Raw genomic sequence first — 20,158 nt, 5'->3', positions numbered from 1 at the left:
GCTTATCAGGCAAGGTGAGTCTTGCTCACCTGCTCATGTCTTCTGAGCGACTGAGGGATCCTTGAGGATGAGAATCGTGAAGGTGACTTTGGTATAAACAGATGCACAAGAGAAGGCAAAGTAGTAGAACAATCCGTGGCAGCTGCCTCGAGGGTGCTGTGGATTGCTGCCCCTCCTCTGGCTGAACTACAGACTTGGGCTCACTGTGTGCCCAGCACTCAAGATGCGAGAGCCTTGGGAAGAATGAGAAGCTGGGAAAGATCCCATTCATCTATTTGCTGAATGGCAGGCATCAGCCGGCCAGTCAGAGGGCACTTACTGGCCTGGGGATCTCATCTGAACCAGTAAATAGGCCAACTCATCTTCTGGTCCTGCTTTGGTCTGACATTGTCAGTCAGATACGTTAGGATTGGAATTGAGGAAAGAAACAAAGGCAGTTCATGGCCAGATGGCTACTACCCCTGGAAAGAAGACCAAATGACCTCTTCGTGACTTCATGAATAATCCTAGAATTGTGATATTGAAATGCTCCTTCCAAGAAAATATCTCCTTGCTTTGTAGAATGACCCTGGAGTCCAGAAACCTGGGCACTAAGCAGTAGGTAATAGCGGTTAAGGGGGGAGCTTGGGAGCCAGACAGTCTGCCTTTGCATCCAGGTCCTATCACTCCCTAGCTGTGTGACCTTGAGCAAGTTACTTAACCTCTCTGTGCCTAGATTTCCTGGTCTGTAAAAGGAGAATAATAGTAAATACTTTGGGTAAAGTGCTTATAACTGAGTCTGATTCACAGTAAGCATTAAATAAGGTTGGCTCTTTCTATTCATTTTAACTATCATTTACGAGCTTTATGACATTGGGCACATATGTGCCGCCATTCTATACACTCTATAATATTCTATAGCTCTATGCCTGATAGGAGGAAACAGCTTTATCAGTAACAACACCTCATGGAGAAGAAAACAGCTGTTCTCTATTTCTCTGACTGGAGGTGTTTATTTCTACGCTGTGGCCAAATTGTGTTTTTAGAATGGAGGCTGCCAAGGCCCCAACTACCCATCACTGAATTCTCTGTCCTGCCTCTCTCTCAGAGGGGCTGCCTCATACAGATGGCGAAAAGCAGCACAGAGTGATTCAATGGTGTGGCCTTAGTTTATTTGAGAAATGTTGGTAATTTATGAAAAACAGCATCAGGTTCATTTCCAAGTGTTTTGCTGTGGGATTTGGTCACGTGGCTGCTGTGATTTTTTTTCCCCATAAGTTAGAGAGCACTGAATCCCCAGGGCTGTTTTAAGACATCCTCATGCCCTCCTTTGCACCTCAGACTCAGCAGACCCCAGATGAACCCGTTAACTCGCCCCGTCCTCATCCTTCCAGAGCTATTCCTTTTCCTCTGTTCTGTGCCTCAGTTCCTCGCACCGTTTTCCTCCAGTGCATCCAGCTCCCGAACCTCGCTGTTGTTTTGGTTTCCTTCTCTTCTTCTCTCTCCTGATGTCGCCCCCTGCAGTTCTCCATCCCCACCTCTCGGGTTCGTCCACTCCTTTGCCTCCCTGCCGCTCCGTTCACACCCTCAGCTTCTCTCTGCTCCACGACCTCCCACACCCGGACACTCGCCCAGTAGCTTCTAGTTCCTGGCTTCCATCTCCTCTGGAATCCAGGGTTATCTTCCAAAATAAAGGTGAGATAATATCACTCCTCTCCTCAAAACCCCACCACGGCTACCACAGCAGGGGCTTTCCATCCTTTTTTCTCAGCATGAGAAATACAATCCTCTCCACGTGTAACAGGCTCGCCCGGCAGTGCTTCTCAGCTCCCAGACTCACGTCGATTCTGGCTTGGCTCTGTGGGCAGGCCCTCCGCTCAGCCTTACTGGGCAGGACTTCCGGACACTCCGCCAGCTTCCTGCCATGAATCCATCTCATTCTCTGACCAAAGTGATCTAAACCTTCTCCAAGGTCCCTTTCAAACCTGCGTCCCTGCTCTTCACTTTACGGCCCTTCCTCATTTTCTGCCTGATGAAGCTCCAACGCCCACCCCGGGGGTGAAGGCTTCCTTCAATAACCTGTTTAGGAGGAATCATTCCTCTGTGCCCTCCAATCAGCTCGCTTGTTTGTCTCTTGAGCCTTTACTTCCTCTTCCTTGAATTTAATCCACTGTTGATGGTCAGCCTTCCTTGCTAGAGTCTAAACCCCTCCAAGAGAGGCTTCCTGTCATATTCATCTTTGTGCCCTCACCGTGCCTACTGCTGTGGCTGGCCTGTGACAGAGGTTCAGTAACCAGTGAGCTGAAGTTCTGAGCTCCTGGCTCTCAGGGCGGGAGTGAGGGCAAGAATTGCTAACGCAGCAGAAGCTGCACTGGGCTCCTCAGCTGGGCCAGAAAGCCTTGAGAATGGACGATGGCAATGGGCTATTGCAGGTAAGCAGCAGCCTGCTGTGATGGGGGACTGAAGAAGAGTTGGTTTACAACGCACAGAAACATACTTTGGAGCATCAGGGCTCTTGGCCTGCCCTTTCAGCTACACCATCTCTAGACACTTCGAGAGTGTTAGCAAGGAAGAAAGTTGCCTTCTGAGAATCTGGTTGGTTCTCAAAGGGGATGCCAGGCAGGGCTCTGGGTGCTTCTGCCATTTTGTTTGAGGATGGCACTCTGGGGTCCCTGTGACCACTGGGAATCTCTGGATCTGGGGACAAGAATCCACCACGGAATTTCTCCACTTTAGAGTAAGTCCTAAAGCTTGGGAATATGTAATACCCCTGTGTGAGGCAAATTTCTTTCCCAAACTGGTGCCCATGCACATTATGCCCAGGGGTTTCCACGGGCCCTCTAATTCACCAAAGAAAGTGTGCCTTTTGCTAATAAGTCAGCAGGATGGATACTCTCAGGTAAATGAGGGGCTCAAGGCAGAACACCAGCAGTCCCTCATTTTTAGGACCTCACAAGTGGCTGTTCCATTAGTAGATTTAGTGGCAATATGGTTTCAAAAATTGCAGTAATTAGAGAGGACTGTATGTTCTGTGATGAACGTACTAAGCTTTGCCCTCAAATAATAGTCTTCAGTACAGAAGCGTGTGGGTGTTTATTTTTCCAAGGCGCAGGGTAGGTAATTTAGGGAGTTTTCAAGTGATCATTGGTGGAGGTGGTTCCATGGCTTTCAGTACCTGGAGTCAGGGTGACATGAAAGACACAATAACAGAAGCTCACTTTCTGTGCTGATCAGAAAGGAACTCAAAGAAGAGAAGGTACTGCGTGCAGGCCACCTCTCCCGAAAGCATGTGAATTTAATTCTTGTTCTGATCATCTGATCAGGTACCTTCTAGATTGTTCTCTTTTTTTCATTGTCTCTCCCTGTTTAGTTCATGGCCTCCTCCTTAAGCTTCTGGTTTCATACAGATCTTTACGGCAAAAAGGAATTCAGCCTGGGAGGAGCCCCACAGGACCAGAAGTGGAGGCCTAGACTGCTCACTCTGAGAAGGGGACGTGCCTGTCCTCATGCACCCACACCTAAACGGGTCCCTGCCATCAGAGGCTGGGCAGCAGACTCAGGGACAGCGACCCTGCCGACATGGGCCTTAGCTGGTCTCTCCCCACTCTTCTCAGCCCTCTTTCCATTAACTAGGCAGGGTGCCCCCACTCTGCCTCAGTAACTCCGTCCCCTCTTTCTACACCCATGGGTTCTCTGCGTTTGCATCACCCAGCACACCCTGTGCATTCATTCTGGCCTGGCTGCCCTGCATGCCCGGTGCTGACAGATGCTTTTAAGCTCCATTGGCCTCTCTGCTCATCCTGGAACAGAAATCCTGCCAAGCTGTCTAGGGGCAGAGCCAGTGGGAAACTTTTCCTGGGCAGCATCTGGCTACTTGGCAGGGCATGGTAGGCATTTGGCAGCCTCGGATGAATTCAGGCTTTCTCAGTTGCCTGGAGTGTCAGAGCTCACAACTGTAGTTGACCTGCCACGTTGTGATGGGAGAACTGGGAATTCTAGCTCCTTTTGCACGTGGTCCAGAACCAAAGCCTGAGGCTGATTTTGCATTCTGTAATTTTTTTCTTTCTTCTTTGGACTGGAATATGCTTTATGCTAATCAAACATTACCTCCTTTGCATTTTGCAGCCTGTCTCAACGGTCTACTGCTTAGTCTCTGAATAAAAGGTGCTTTGCAGCACCCATCAGAGCTATGTCAGGAGAAAATTATTATGGGTATGAAACCCTGCCCTGCCATGATATTATCACAAGTATGTCTCGCTTTAAGTAAACTGGCCGTATTAAATCCCACACCCAAACTTTCAACTCTGATAAATTGCAAGGTGTTTATTTGCTTTGCAAAATTATTTATTGGTTTTTTTTTAAAGCAGTGGATATTACTCTTTTATGGAACATAAAAGCTATAGATCTCCCTAGAAAACTGTGGACTGCCTGCAGTTTTAAACAATTTTGGTAGTTGGTTCAGAGATCTCAGGAACGTCATTCCTGAGTCTTCTGGTGAACCATGGACCCCAGTTAGGAATCTCTGTGTTTGAGAGACATTCGACTTGGGTCCCTTGATATGGGATTTGATTTCTTTTTGTTGTTCACACATAGTATTCATGCATATATGAACACACAAGGCCAGGTACACAATTGCTGCACAGAGTGGGCTCACCTGTATACCAACAGCTCTTGGAAATTGGGTGCAATTTCCGTTTCACATTTAACTTTCACGCTTTACGTTGTTAACAAGAAAAATGTGTGTACCTCTCCACGCCGCTCAGTTTCCACTTGTGTTTCCGAGACATCAGTAATCCCCCGCCCCAAGCTGCCTGAAAAAGGAAAATCATACAAAGAAGAAGGTAGTGGTTTTTCATCGCTTAGATTTCTATAGTCTGGTGTCTTTCAGAACAGTGAGAGTCTCCTTGACCCCAAGTGACTTAGGGGGTTGGCCACCTTCTTCTAGCACTGGACTGTCAAAGTTTAAATTAGGGGGCTTTTCTAGGGTTTCAGGCTCCATCCCACATATATGTGGGTATAAGGAGTCAAACTGGGGCCACATTTCCTCAGTCTGCACGAGAAGGAGAAAATCTTCCCCCAACCCATCACCACCACTCTGAGACCTAGTGAAGCTCCTGATCTCAGAACGAGAAACCCTATGGCTCCACAGTGTAGAGTTGAGATGAGCTGCGGACCCTTTAAACAGCTTCCAAGTTGTGAGGAAAACTCTTTTGACACGTCTGGATGATTCCAGAGGAGGGAGCAGCTTCACAATTCTATTTCACTGATGGGTAATTTTGGATAGGATAATTTCTTTGTCCAAAAAAAAACAAGCAGGAAAGACCCATACCAGTCAATTAGTTGAGCAATTAAAACATGTCCCTTTAAAATTTGTAAGCAAGTTTGAAGATTTAAATTGGTTTGGTAATCTCCTTTAAAAATAGGATGTCAATCGGGGCCAGCCTCGTGGCCTAGTGGTTAAGTTCAGCACGCTTGGCTTCAGTGGCCTGGGTTCGGTTCCTGAACGTGGACCTACGCCACTCACTGGCGGCCATGCTGTGGCAGCAACCCACATACAAAATAGAGGAAGACTGGCACAGATGTTAGCTCAGGGTGAATTTTCCTCAAGCAAAAAGAAGATTGGCAATGGATGTTAGCTCAGGCGAATCTTCCTCAGCAAAAAAAAAAAAAGGATGTCAAGATGGATATTCATTGGAAAATGTTAACATTGTTCATTGTTAAAAATAATACTGGGGGGCCGGCCCCGTGGCTTAGTGGTTAAGTGCATGCGGTCCGCTACTGGTGGCCCGGGTTCAGATCCTGGGCGCGCACCAATGCACCGCTTCTCTGGCCATGCTGAGGCGGCGTCCCACATACAGCAACTAGAAGGATGTGCAACTATGACATACAACTATCTACTGGGACTTTGGGGGAAAAAAGGAGGATTGGCAATAGATGTTAGCTCAGAGCCGGTCTTCCTCAGCAAAAAGAGGAGGATTGGCATGGATGTTAGCTCAGGGCTGATCTTCCTCAAAAAAAAAAAAAATAATAATAATCCTGGGATGATTTTACAGAAAAAAAAACTTCTAGAGTATAATTGCTTTTTTTTCCTTTGTTGTAATTTCAGATGTTTTATACTTTAAAAAATTATCCAATTTTCCAAATGTGTAATACTTTAAGATTTTTTAAATTTAATTATAGAATGTATAAACATTAAAATAATAAGTGGTAAACTTGGTATATTTCAAAGAAGGCTAATACAATTGGTTAAAAGATCTTCCAGCTCTAATTTAAGTAGAAAGCCTGGAATAGAGACCACAGCAATTTGCTGGCTCAGGACACACAGATATTCTTATTTTTAAGGTTCTCAGGGTAATCCGCTTCCTGAATCAGCGAACAAGGTTTAATAGGCTCTCCAGTTCTGAGACCCAGGTTACTGATGGTACTTGAGTTTTTCAACATCTTCCTAGTGTCTTCACGTGTAAAATGAAGGGGTCTCCGGGACCCTAATGAACAACTCACATTGTGAATCAGGGAAGGACAAGAAGATTGGTAATTGCCATGCAGGATAACTCTGGGATAACGGAAATTTACCTAGCTTAGCCTGTGGAAGTTTTCTGCCCCTAAAGAAACGGGAATTAATATGGTCTGAATACTTATTATAAAGCCAAAATGATCTAAGCCAGTGCTACTCAGCAACATAAGGATCTTGCCCCAGAATGTAAATCAACTTATGGCTTCCTTCATCAAACAAGTCTTACGATGAAGAAAATGCAGCTGAGCCAAACATTGTGCTTAGTGACAATTTGGCCTCAACTCTGTATCTCATCATGGATCATTAACAGTTTGCAGAGGGCAGCTGAACTTTGAACTACACTTTGAGTAATACTGGTCTAAGCTTCAATCCCGTCAACTGGTCCTTCTAAAAATTGACATTTTGTCATTTGAAAATGTTTAAGTGGGCACATCTCCATTATTTTTTAGTGTGACTAGGCCTGGAGTCAAGACATCTCAAACATAATTTATCTTCTTAGCTGACCAAGCTAAGAAATTGGAAATTTGGTGGTCTATATTTCCTAGGAAGTTGTCAAGACTGCTTCTCTCTCCAAAGATATGAATACTTGAGTTGAGTTTTCTGTCCTTTCAGTTTCCTGTATAAATGCAACCGCTTTTTAGCCTTTTGATCATTCTATGGGGAAGTAAGCTCTGCATGTGTGACTGTATGTACGTTGGCTGTATTCCTCTGTGAATGCTGTGGCCCAGTGAATTGAGAACTAAGTGCTCAGCTTGGATACTGGTCATAGAAATAAGAATATTATCCTGTTGGGAACATTAAGGCATCATCAGCCTCAGACTGCTTCCAGCCAATGTTGTGTCCTGTGTGAGCTCTGTCCTGCTTTGTCTCTGTAATCTTTAAAAGCTTAAATATCACCATTCTGAAAATAAGCTCTTAAAGTAAAAAAAAAGAAAAAACAAATTTCATTCCATGAGCTCCAGGTGAAAAATGAGAAAGGACATTTTAGTGGAGACCCTACAGGATACTTACATCCACATGCATCCAGATCTTATACTTTTTGCAAATGTCAGCAACAGCTAAGAGGGGATCAAACGCTCCGTACACAGTGGTCCCAGCCGTGGCACTCACAAGAAAGGGAACAAATCCCTGTGCAAACGAGAAAGCCCCAAATAATGTAAAACAGGGGTTCAAGGATTCTTTTAAAAAGTTGATAAAAACAGTGGAAATTCTCCCCCTATCATACACATCTGCATTTTTGGAACCATCAGAAGGATTGTAGGAGGGATGTTCGTTCTCTGAGACCCGAGTTCTCCAGGCCATTCTGTTGGACCCGCTGGTTGCCTTACGAAAACAGACATTCTGGTTCTTGGAAGAGGCTACACTGGACCCAGAGGTGAGTAAGCTTTGTGGTGCCCACAAGCCATTTATACATTCCAGGTAGAGTTTCTGGCCTTTTTTCCTCCTTTGCTCGCCTTTCTAGTTTTCCTTTTTCATAATAGGGCCTCTGAACTTAATAAATCCCCTAGAGTGAGCAGGCAAGAAGACAGGGAACTCCGACCAGCCTATGATTCCTATTTGGAAAATTCTCAGATAATTATTTGGAGTCTTAGAGGAGAGAGTTCAAGTGGGGCTTAGCAATAAGCCACTGCTTTTATCCGTCTAAGTGGTCCTCAGTCTGTCTGGCCCTGGCTAAATGAAAATTGATTGAAATAGCAGGCGGCTGCTGAAGGAAGGCTGAAAAGTGCCTTAAACAGGATGAACGTAGTTACTCCATCACGACGTGATATAACGTGATGTTACAGAATCAGTCTTTAGGTGGCAGCAAAGGTTTAGTCTTGTGGTTTGTTACTAGAAGTAGTTTTAGTACAAGAACAAGGGGAACCTTCTGCTACCACTTTGTAGGAAAAAAAGAAGTGTATGTAAAGAAATAATTACTTCTGACTTCGTAATAATAAAATGTATGTGTTATGTTGCTGAACTAGGAACTGTAGATTGTATCTAGTAAAAGTTACACTAAGAGAGTTCTAAAAACAGCTCTCTCACTTGCGAACCGTCCAGGGATGTAAATGACCTTCTAGAGCTTTGTGGGAATCTTTAGCATATCTTCAGAACTTGCTACTTCTAAAAAGAGTTCTAAATTGCCTCCTGAAAAATTAGACACTTGGAGAGCCAATCATATCCGTATGGGTCTAGGCAGGAAAAATTGGCCCCTTTCAAATAAGCACACAATGATAACACACATGCTGCATTAGCGTGCTGATATTTTCCACTCGTGAAAATGATCTTTCCAGTGTGGGTGTGTTTAATGCCAACCCTCAGCACATAGGGGGATAAGTGCTTTGGAAACTCTTACGACATCACTGTGTATATTATTTATTCAGCAACTTGGATCTTTCCAAAGCAGAGCCTACAAATCAGAGAAATAATGACTGGATGCAAAATTTCATATTCTTATTAAAGCTGGGAGGTTGAGGCTTGGGTCTTCTTTTTAAAATAAAACCAAAGTGTGTCCTCCAGTGGCTGGAAATACAAATATATACCCTCAGCTTGTTATGGGCTGGATGAAGTTCCCTCCCAAAACTTACTTTTTGTTTGGCTTCAAGGATCCTTCTTTCTAGATCAGATGGGATCATTTTCCCCCTGAAAGGAAAAATAAATATATTACAGGTTTGCTTTGAATAATTTACTTTGTTATCTTTACAAGCAGCCACATGAGAGTAAAAGTCCAACCATGGATAATAATGATCGGTTAAAACAACTCCTTGGCTGTTTCCAGAAAGATATGCATTTCCTCCCTGAAGGATGCATGACTGTAATTTCTGACATGTTTAGGAGACTCCCGACCACATGGTGCTGTTAGAACAGCCACATGTCCCTCCACTCTGCACACGGTCTGCTTTTTAGGTCGTCCTCTTAATTCAGTTGTAACAAGCCTGCTATGGAGCAAGACATTTGGCAATGAAAGGAGAGTGCAGAAAAAGATTTGTGTTCTAAATCTTCTACTGAATGGACCTGCAATTTCACATATAGATGAAATGCCAAGAAGAGAAAATCCATTCTGAAACATTTGAATGAAAAGTCAAAGCTGCCTAATTACATTCCAAGTGCTAAAAGCATAAAGCAGGCCAAAAACTCATGGGCTCAAATTTCAAACAGTTAGAGAGACAGGCATTGCAGAAAGAAACATCCTTTCTTCCCCAAAATGTTTCTTTCCTAAAATAAAAACGCAGATAGTGTTTTGTTTACTATAAAACTCCACTATCATAATAATCAAAGGAGTTGATTTCTACAAGAAGCTAGATGTGACTAGATGTGTGACCTTAGTCAAGTTACTTAATTTCCCTGTGCCTATTGTTATTATCCCTGGAACATAATGATAATAATATTACTTATGAAGTTATGAGGACTAAATGAGTTAATAACTGCAAAATTATTTTAAAAGTGCTCGGCGTATGGGAAGCATTCCATACATGTTAGCTTTTACTGTTGAGATTATTATGCACCATGACATTCCTATCCCAAGACTTTGGGAGAAAACCAGGCAAAGAACAGACAGAGTAGTTGTGTGGCACTGGAGGCCCTTAAACATTCTTTAAACCAAAATAGCTCTCTTGAGGTTGCTAAACTGGCTAAACTTTTCACATCAGGGTCACTGATCTAGATTTTTAAAAAGGCAATTTAGAAAAATTAATTATGGGGAGGAGGTTGTCACAATACATGGTTGGGGGATGCTACTGGCAGTTAGGGAGCAGTGAATGGGGTTTCGGTCTTAGTCACTATAGCTCAATAGTCCATTTGTGGGCTCTCCCTGCGATTCTAGATACAGAGCGAGCACTGGGCTACTTTTTTACATCTTCCAGTGTTGTCCTGCCTAAGCTTTTGCATATTGAAATATGTTATTTTATTGTAAACTACTTTTCTAACATTTCTCCATTTTATAAAAATAATTTGGGCATTACATAGTGAGTAGGTAAGTTATATTTTCTACAGTTTTCATTTCAGGCTAATCAAGGGGGTGTTACAAAATAGTAGCAATATAAAGCAGACATGAGGCCCGAAAGCGTTGAGAACCACTGATTTATGTGAAGCTGTTTTCCAAAGGAAGGCAGTTAAAGTGCAATTACCTGAGTGATAGTAATGGACAGGTAACCAGTGATTGGTCAAGCAGGAACGGAGCAAAAGGCATTAAATGTACATTTGGTGCAGAGGGTATGACTTCAATTCAGAGCAGCCCACCTCTGGGACCTTCTGTGAGAGGAAGCCTTCGATGGAGGGACAGAGGGAATGGAAAGGCGGGGCTGTGGGACTGGGAAAGGAGTTCTGGAGGGCATCTCACTCCCAGTGTTTCTCCCTACACTTCACAGCTTGGCCTGGGGGCATTCCTCAAACCAGTGATTGTCAACCTCTCCTAGATCAGGCTCTGCTAAAACACCTTGCTCCAGCCCTGATATAAACAAAGTGTTCAGCTTTCAGAGGAAATTCGGGTATTATATTTATCTTTTACATAAAGTTTTAAGCACATTAAAATTGCCAAAGCATTTTTGTAGGTAAACATGGAAATTGAGAGAGATGCCCAGAAGTTGTTTGCAAATCCAAAATTTTACCTAGTCTACCACAACGAACCACCCCTGTCTTGGATAGTTTAGGGTGGATTAGCTTGACAGTCTCTGTTTGCTCATCTAATCATGTCTGGATGTTTTGTTAAGCATAAGGCAGTAAGGTGTCACCAAGAAGTCACAGATTAGGGTACGTTAGAATTGGAAGGGGCTCAAGGCCTGTTTCTAGACTAATCGTCTCATTTTTCAAATGAGGAAACAGGCCGAGGGAGGTGAAGTGATTGCCCAAGGTCAAATGCCAGTCAAAGTCTGGAATAAAATGCCAAGCTTCCAGAACAAACTGGAAGGGCCCAAACATATGGGAAACCTATTTGGAAAGGCTGGCTTCTTTTAAGATAAAATAAATCCTTTAAGGTAATATCTGGCTTGCATGGATCGGCTGTGTCATTCAAGCCTGCCAGGATAGCGGTAATGAACATGTAGTCTGTTCTATTTCCATATCAGAGAGTTTTGGGGCAGTAGCAAGGGTCAGGCTTGTTAAATAATCATGACCAAGTGTTCGCTCCTTGCAAAGTGGAAAGCGGTGGCTGTGGCTCTGGACAGGGCAGGTCCAGTCTTTCCTAGGCACCCCGCCCTCCAAGCCCATATTTGTTTTGTCCACTTAGGAACCCAAAGCCTGGCCCACTGCAGGTGGCAGGTCAACATTTATTGGAAGTATGTGACTAGAAGGGAAAAGTTCAACCCAAGGATGACAGTAACATGTTCACTTTACCGTAATGACTGGCCAGACAGCTAGTATGGGGGCCTCTGGAGACAAAACTTTTCATCTTTCCATTTATCTTAGAATAGGCTGAATTAATTTAGAACAATGGTTCTTAAAATTTAGTGTGCATAAAAATTACCTGTGTACATCTTTGAAATGCAGATTCCTTGGCCCTGCTCTTAGGGATTTGATTCAGGAGGTCAGGAATTAATTCATTCCACGAATATTTATTGGGCAGTTACTATAAGCTGAACACTATTAGGGGTGTGGGGTGCTAGAGTAAACAGGCCAGTTTCTACTCTTCAGGGCTTACACACTAACAACAGAGACCAACAATAACACAGTAAGTAGACAGACGCATGGGAATTTGCATTTCTAACAAGCCCAAGTGATTCTGACGCAGGTCAACTTAGGTCCACATGTTGAGACACATTGCTTTAGAAATGGAAATTTTAGCCTGGGAGGCATTTAAATAATTGTGTATCATACTAGCCAAGTACTTGTCACATGACCCACGGGTTTGAGCCATCATGCTGTAGGGCAGCGAGCAGAAGGAGCTGCAGCTGTGGCACCGTGCATCCCTGCCTGCCCATGTGCTATGGGTGAGAGAGCACTGTGCAACAGCCAGCAGGCTTCTCTGAGGATGAGAAGCTGTCTGGCCAGTCCTGGCTTTTCCAGACAAGCATCTCTTGGTGAAAGGAGGCTTTGGATGGCAGCTGTTGCGTCTTGTATGTCTGGTCTAAAAGCATTTCAGTAGCAAAAATGCATATCTTTAACGTTTACACATCCAGCCTTTCAGCGCATAATTAAGTAGCGACTGACGCTTCAGAACGCTGCTCTCTGCCAGTTGTTGGCATTTAAGAAAGGACTGCCATCAAAGCGAGGACTGTTGAGCCAGACTGCTGCTCTGGATGTGGCCATTTTGCATTGAGATTTCTGATTTTGCAAATCTTTAAAAATTTATATGATGCTATAGGGTCCAATAACTTCATAAAGTTGCCTCAGCAAAATCCCACAATGCCAGCTAGAGTGGCAAGCAGGAAAAATCTTCTCTTTGTGGGAAGAAGCAAAAGATACAGATTACACCGTGTGTGGACTTTTGACCCAGATTCATGGCTATCATCCCATGGCTCCGAAGGAGAAAACTATCTATCTTATCAAAAGGAGCATGTTACTGGAGAGTGTATACCTCCAGGCAGTCACCCAAAGCCACTATCGGGTGCCTGAGTCATTGGTGACCCTGCTCATTGGCCCTGTTGAAACTAGTAATTCTACCGGCTTTTCCTAAGTGAGTAGAGCTTGGCTCTGTTCACAGAGCTATGTGTGCAAAGAAGAAAGGTTGTGTGAGTCCTTCCCGTTAGAAATTGACTAATGTTCCGATCACTGTTAGTTGCAACACCACCGGCAGTGATAAACAATTACTGGTTTAGAAGCACTCACTGCACTGTGCTTTACTCCATGATCTCTGCACCTCGTGCCAACCCTAGAAGAGAGTTATTAGTGTTCTTGCAGAGAAGGAAACTGAGGCTCAGAAGGGCAGCTGAATGTGGCTACAAGCATGGAATGTGGAGACAAAATAACTGGGTTCCTGCCTCAGATCCTATGCTAATTGTGCGCACTTGAAGAATTAAGTTCTTCCTTTTACTCATTTATAAAATGACGATAATAGTACCTCCCTCACAAGGTTTACATGAGGATTAAATGAGACAGTTAATATAAAACACTATAAAGCACTAAGTATAAAACTCTGCCTGGCATACAGTAAGCACTCAGTACACATAAGATCGTCTCATTGTTATTAGTAATAGTAGCACTGGCATTGTGTGACTTACAGGATGTCACACAGCTAGTAGGGGGCAGATTTCAAACCGAGAGCTGTGTGACATCAGAACCCAGGTTCTTAGCACTGTATGACAAATGTCTTCCCGAGCATTTATGTGGTTTAGAGAAAATACCTACTATCTTGACTTAAGAAATTTTTCAGGTAGAGTTCTAGGATTGTCACGATGTATGTCATATTTCCACTAGGGCTTTCTGGAAGCCGCTTGAATTGAGCAGTTCCTTGATCTCAATTCTTATTGCTATTAGCGCTAATTAGTAAAATAAGAAAAACATATAACCTCCTATTAAAACATCTTGCTCCATCATCCTTTGACGATCTCCGTCTTTCTGGTGTAGCACCCAAATGCTACAGGAGTAACAAAAACCTGCTAGCCTTTGGGTTGTTTTGGTTTTTTCAACTAGTCAGTGCTAAGCAAAACTATTTCTTTAACACAGATTGCAACACAGAGACAGCAAGGGGAGTTCATGCACCCAAGAGAATTTTCAAACTGCCCAGACTGTGTGGTGACTTGAAAAACTGCGTGGACGGACTTGGGAAAAAATTGATGCAGGAATTGCAGAGCAACAGTAAAACTTCCCATGGAGTTCCCAGGGGAAGAGAGCTCCACTGATGTGGGTAACCTATCCTAGGAAAGGCCTAAGATAAACTAACAAACCAAAGTCAAAACAGACCACTCAGGAAGCACTTGTATTGCAAAACCAAGCCCTGTGCAAAATATTTTACCATAATTGTAGACAGTGAACTTCCTTGCTCCTTTTAAAATATAGTTTGACTTGTATAAATAACTTTAACAATTAACTGTATTTTTCTCTTTTACGATTTGTTTTCCAACATACACAATGGGATCCCTTAGCCTTATGGTCAGGATATGAGAACAGGATATTTTTGGTGATTTTTGTGTCTGCTTCTAGTAATATTTGTTATTTATTTATTTATTTATTTTGTAAGGAAGATCAGCTTTGAGCTAACATCCATGCCAATCCTCCTCTTTTTGCTGAGGAAGGCTGGCCCTGAGCTAACATCCGTGCCCATCTTCCTCCACTTTATGTGGGACTCCGCCACAGCATGGCCTGACAAGCAGTGCATCGGAGTGCACCCGGGATCCGAACCTGGGCCGTCAGCAGCGGAGCGTGCGCACTTAACAGCTATGCCACGGGGCCGGCCCCTGTTTTTTGTTTCTTGTTTTTCCTCTCCAAAGCATTTACTTAACACACACACTCACTATACAACAATCCAAGTGATGTGCAACTGAGTACCCCAACCATGATGTGGTAAGGAGCTATTTTCTTTTTCATACGAAACCTCCTTACTGCTGCCATTGGGGGCTAGTATTAGTTCTGACAGGGAAGTATATGATGAGAGACAGTGTTTGCATGGGCAGGAATGTGTGTGGACAATCTCTCATCACTCCTCCTACTCCCCAAACTACCATCGCTCTTCCCTGAACATGTGGGTAGAGAGAAAAAAAGAATTATGATAAGTTCAATTTACGATGTAAGAACCCGTGCTTGGCTATTCTAAATAACTTCCGAGTCAAGGAGGAGATCAAAACTACAACTATAGAACATTAAAAATTAGTGACATGGGAATACTACATATAAAAATATGAGAAGCATCCTAAATCATTCTCAGAGGAAAATGTATAGCCTGAAATGCTTTTGAAATTAAATAAGGGAATAAAAATAACTAAACTAAATACTTAATCCAAGAAGCTAGGAAAACAACAACAAGCAATGTATGCAGAAAGAATGAATGAATTTTTCAATGAATTAGAAACTTTATAAATTATATGTAATTAATAAATTCAAAAGCTGATACATTAAAAAGATCAATGAATATAAAAATATCTGTTTAGTCCAATAAAGAAAAGAGAGAACATGTAACATTTGAAATGAGAAAGGAGGTTATGGATAAAGAAATTTTAATATTATAAAAGAATTATATGGGCAGCCAGCCCTGTGGCATAGCGGTTACGTTTGCACCCTCCGCTTCGGCGGCCCAGGGTTCACAGGTTCAAATCTCAGGTGCAGACGGATGCACTGCTCTTCAAAGCCATTCTGTGGCGGCATCCCACATACAAATTAGAGGAAGACGGGCACTGATGTTAGCTCAGAGCTAATCTTCCTCAGCAAAAAGAGAGCGATTGGCAACGGATGTTAGCTCAGGGCCAATCTTCCTCATCAAAAGTAAATAAATAAATAAAAATAAAAAGAATTATATGTATAGCTTTATGCTAAATCTTAAAATTTTTAGGAAATAGGAAAATTTTTAGGAAATTCCCCTAGGAAAACAAGATTAAAAGAATTGATTCAAGAATATATAAAACATTTGAAAAAACTAGTAACCAAGAAATAAGTGGGGGGAAAGTTGCCAAAAAACCGCCCCCTAAAATGCCAGGCCCAGATGTTTTAGTAGTGAATTTTAAGAAGTCTACTATCAGCAGATAATGCTCTGTAAACTCTTATAGAGAAGAAAATGGAAAGCTGCTGAATTCTTTTTCTGAAACTAGCTAACTCTGAAAGCAAAATCTATCAAAGACAGCCCAGAAAAAGCTATAGATATATCTCATAATACAGCTACAAAAATCCTGAATATAATATTATAAAATATAATCCAGAAGGAAATTAAAGATTAACATGGAACCAAGTGGGATTTGTTGCAAGAATGCAAAGAAGGGTGGAGAGGTAAAATAATAATTAGTATCTGAAACTAGAAATGAGTAAGCTGAAACTAATCTATAAGAAGGAAAATACCAGAACCTTACCAAACAACACAAAAGAGATTTGGATAAATGGAAAGGCACATCATGTTCTTTGATGAGAAAACTCAACATTGCAAATACATGCAAATAATCTCTAAACTTAACACAATTCCAACAGGATCCCAGTGGGAGTTTTAGGGGAATGGGAACCTGGGAAATAATTCTGAAGTAAAACTGGATGAAAAACATAAGTAAGAATATTCACTTTTTAAAAAGTAGAAAGAAAAGAAAAGAATGGGTGGAGGACAGATTTTTCTCTACTAAAGCGTCGAACATTGTATAACTATAGTGATTAAAAAGTACGGTAATGGAGCCAAATAGGCAAATCAGTGGAACAAAAATAAAAGTCTAGAAACAGGCCCAATATGAATATAGTATATACAGATCAATGATGAAAGTATTTGTTTGATCTCCTATGGTGTTGGGACAACATTTGGCAAAAAAAAAAAAAAAGAAAAAGAATAAAAAATAATTACATACCCCTCGAACACCATAAATCAAAATAAATTTCAGTTAGATCAACTATTAAAATAATAATACAAAGGTTTGAGGAAAAAAAGATGCATATTAACATGTACTAAAATAGGGAAGACTTTCTACAGAAGACAGCAAAGTTAGAAAATGAATAATTGTTGATAGCTCTGACTACCAAAAATGGAACGTTTTTATAAATACCACAAATAAAATTAAAAAGTAAATGATACATTTTGGAAAACACTTACAACATACCTGACAAAAGAGGGCTTTGTTTTCCTTTTCTGCTATAAATAACTGATAAGTATAAAATGCTTAATTACCAAAAATACAAATAAAAACATCAATAATAAAAAAAAAGTTTCCATCCATCAAATTGACACAGGTCACTTAAGGTTTTAATTCCTAGGATTAGTAAGGACATGGTGAGCATTCACCCTGGTCCTTTTCTGAAGGGCAACATGCCAGCAAGTATCATACTCTTAGTACAGGCACAGTCCTGGGCTTAGAAATTCTATTTCTAGGAATTTATCCTAGGAAAATAATATAAGTATGTATGCAAGTATTTAACCACGATGATGTTTATATTAGCATTTTTTTAAATAGTGAAACTTTAAAGTAACTCAAATGACTGACAACAGAAGATTTGTTAAGTAATATAAATTCTAAACAATAGAGTATTAAATAGTGATTAATATTCATATTTAAGAATTTCTAATGACATGAAAGTTGCCCATAGTATTTTATTATGTAAGCAACATATTTCTAATCAGTAAGTTTTATGTTTAAATGTATACAGATATATTTGGAACTATATGCATCAAAGAATGATGAGAGATTATGTTTAGGTCCTTCTATTTTCTTATTTTTCTACAATGAATATGTGCCTCTTCTGGAATAAGAAAAGAAAAGAATGTTTGTTTGTTTGTTTGTTTTTAAAAAGAAGAAGGCATTATCCCTGACCTAATACCATATATAACAATTAACTCAAAATGGATCAGAGACCTGAATATAAGAGCTAAAACTATCAAACCTTTAGAATAAAACATATGGCAAAAGCTTCATGACGTTGGATTTGACAATGGATATTTTCATGGATATGAAACCAAAGGCACAAGCAACAATAGGAAAAATAGAAAAATTGGACCTCATGGAAATTAAAAACTTTTGTGCACCAAAAGACACTTTCAATAGAGTAAAAAGGTAACCCACAGAATGGGAGAAAATATTTGTAAATCATATATCTGATAAGAGATTAATATCCAGAATATACAGAGAACTTAAACTCAACAACAAAAAAACAAACAACAAAAATGATCAAAAGGACCTAAGAAACACATATATAATATTCCATCCAACACTAGTAGAATACACATTCTTTTCAAGTGCACATAAACATTCTACAGAATAGATCATATCTTAGGCCACAAAACAAGTCTTAACAAATTTAAGAAGACTGAAATCATATCAAGTATGCTTTCCAACGACAATGGTATGAAACTAGAAATAAATAATAGGAAGAAAATTGGAAAAATCATAAATATATGGAAATTGAACAACACACTTTTGAACAACTGATGGGTCAAAGAAGATATCAAAATAGAAATCAAAAAGTGTCTTCAGACAAATGAAAAGGGAAGCACAACATACCAAAACTGATGGTATGCAGCAAAGCAGTTCTAAGAAGGAAGTTTATAGTGATAAGTGCCTACATTAAGAGAAAAGAAAGATCTCAAATAAACAACCTAACTTTACATCTCAAGGAACTAGAAAAAGAACAAACGAAGCCCAAAGTTAGCAGGGGGAAGAAAATAATAAAGATTAGAGTGGAAATAAATGAAATAGATACTAGAGAGACAATAGAAAAGATCAACAAAACCAAGAGTTGGTTTTTTGAAAAGATAAACAAAACTGACAAACCTTTAGCTAGACTCACCAAGAAAAAAACAGAGAGGACACAAATAAATAAAATTATAAATGAAAAAGGAGACATTACAACAATATCACAGAAATACAAAGGGTCATAAAAGACTGCTATGAAAAATTACATGGCAACAAAGTGGATAATGTAGGAAAAAAATGTATAAATTTCTAGAACCATACAATCTACAAAGACTGGATCATGAAAAAATAGAATTTCTCAACAGACCAATAATGAATAAAGAGATTGAAGCAATAATCAACAACCTCCAACTAAAAAAATCCGAGGACCAGGTGGCTTCACAGGTAAATTCTACCAAACATTTAAACAGTTAATGCCAATCCTTCTTACACCTTTCCAAAAATTGAAGAGAGGGAACACTTCCAAACTCGTTTTACAAGGCCAACATTACCTTCATACTAGAGCCAGATAAGGACACTACAAGAAAAGAAAATTACAGGCCAATATCCCTGATAAACAGAGATGCAAAAATCCTCAACAAAATACTAGCAAACTGAATTCAACAATACATTAAAATGATTCTGCACCATGATCAAGTGGGATTTATCCCTGGGATTCAAGGTGGTTCACCATCCATAAATCAATCAATATGATACACCACAATAACAGAATGGAGGATAAAAGTCATATGATCATCTCAATAGGTATAGAAAAAGCATCTGACAAAATTCAGCATCCTTTCATGATAAAAACTCTCAACAAATTGAGTATAGAGGGAACATACCTCAACATAATAAAGGCCATATATGACAAGCCCACAACTAATATTGTACTCAATAGTGAAGAGCTGAAAACCTTTCCTCCAAGATCAGGAACGAGGATGGAGTGCCCACTCTCGACACTTCTCAGTACTGGAAGTTCTAACCAGAGCAATTAAGCAAGAAAAAGAAAAAAAAAAAGACATCCAAGTCGGAAAGAAAGAAGTTAAATTGTCTTGGTTTGCAGATGACATGATCTTATATGTAGAAAACCCTAAAGACTCTACCAAAAAACTCTTAGAATTAATAAATGAATTCAGTAAAGTTGCAGGATACAAAATCAACATATAAAAATCAATCCCATTTACAATAGCATCAAAAAGAATAAAATATTTAGGAATAAATTTAAACAAGGAGACGAAAGATCTGTACACTGAAAACTATAAGATATCAATGAAAGAAGATGCAAATAAATGGGAAGATGTCCAATCTTCACAGACTGAAAGAATTAATATTGTTAAAATATTCATTCTACTCAAAGCAATCTACAGATTCAATGCAATCTCTATCAAAATTCCAATGGCATTTTTCACAGAAATAGAAAAAACTCCTAAAATTTGTATGGAACCACAAAAGAACCCAAATA

At 40.6% G+C, this 20,158-nt stretch overlaps 1 protein-coding gene across 1 annotated transcript in view; it reads right to left on the bottom strand.

Annotated features, from left to right (window-relative positions):
• GAD2 (glutamate decarboxylase 2) overlaps positions 1-20,158 on the bottom strand; it is a 72,713-nt gene that overhangs the window by 18,601 nt on the left and 33,954 nt on the right. Inside the window, exons 9-11 of the mRNA XM_058532641.1 lie at positions 9,061-9,115; positions 7,505-7,621; positions 4,726-4,790 (exon numbers count right to left, since the gene is read on the bottom strand). Of these exons, the coding sequence (XP_058388624.1) occupies positions 4,726-4,790; positions 7,505-7,621; positions 9,061-9,115 (237 nt within the window). The remainder of the gene's footprint in view (positions 1-4,725; positions 4,791-7,504; positions 7,622-9,060; positions 9,116-20,158) is intronic.

The sequence above is a fragment of the Diceros bicornis genome, chromosome 36 (genome assembly GCF_020826845.1).
Source record: "Diceros bicornis minor isolate mBicDic1 chromosome 36, mDicBic1.mat.cur, whole genome shotgun sequence".
Lineage (NCBI taxonomy): Eukaryota > Metazoa > Chordata > Mammalia > Perissodactyla > Rhinocerotidae > Diceros > Diceros bicornis.
This window is presented reverse-complemented; position numbering and strand designations above follow the sequence as displayed.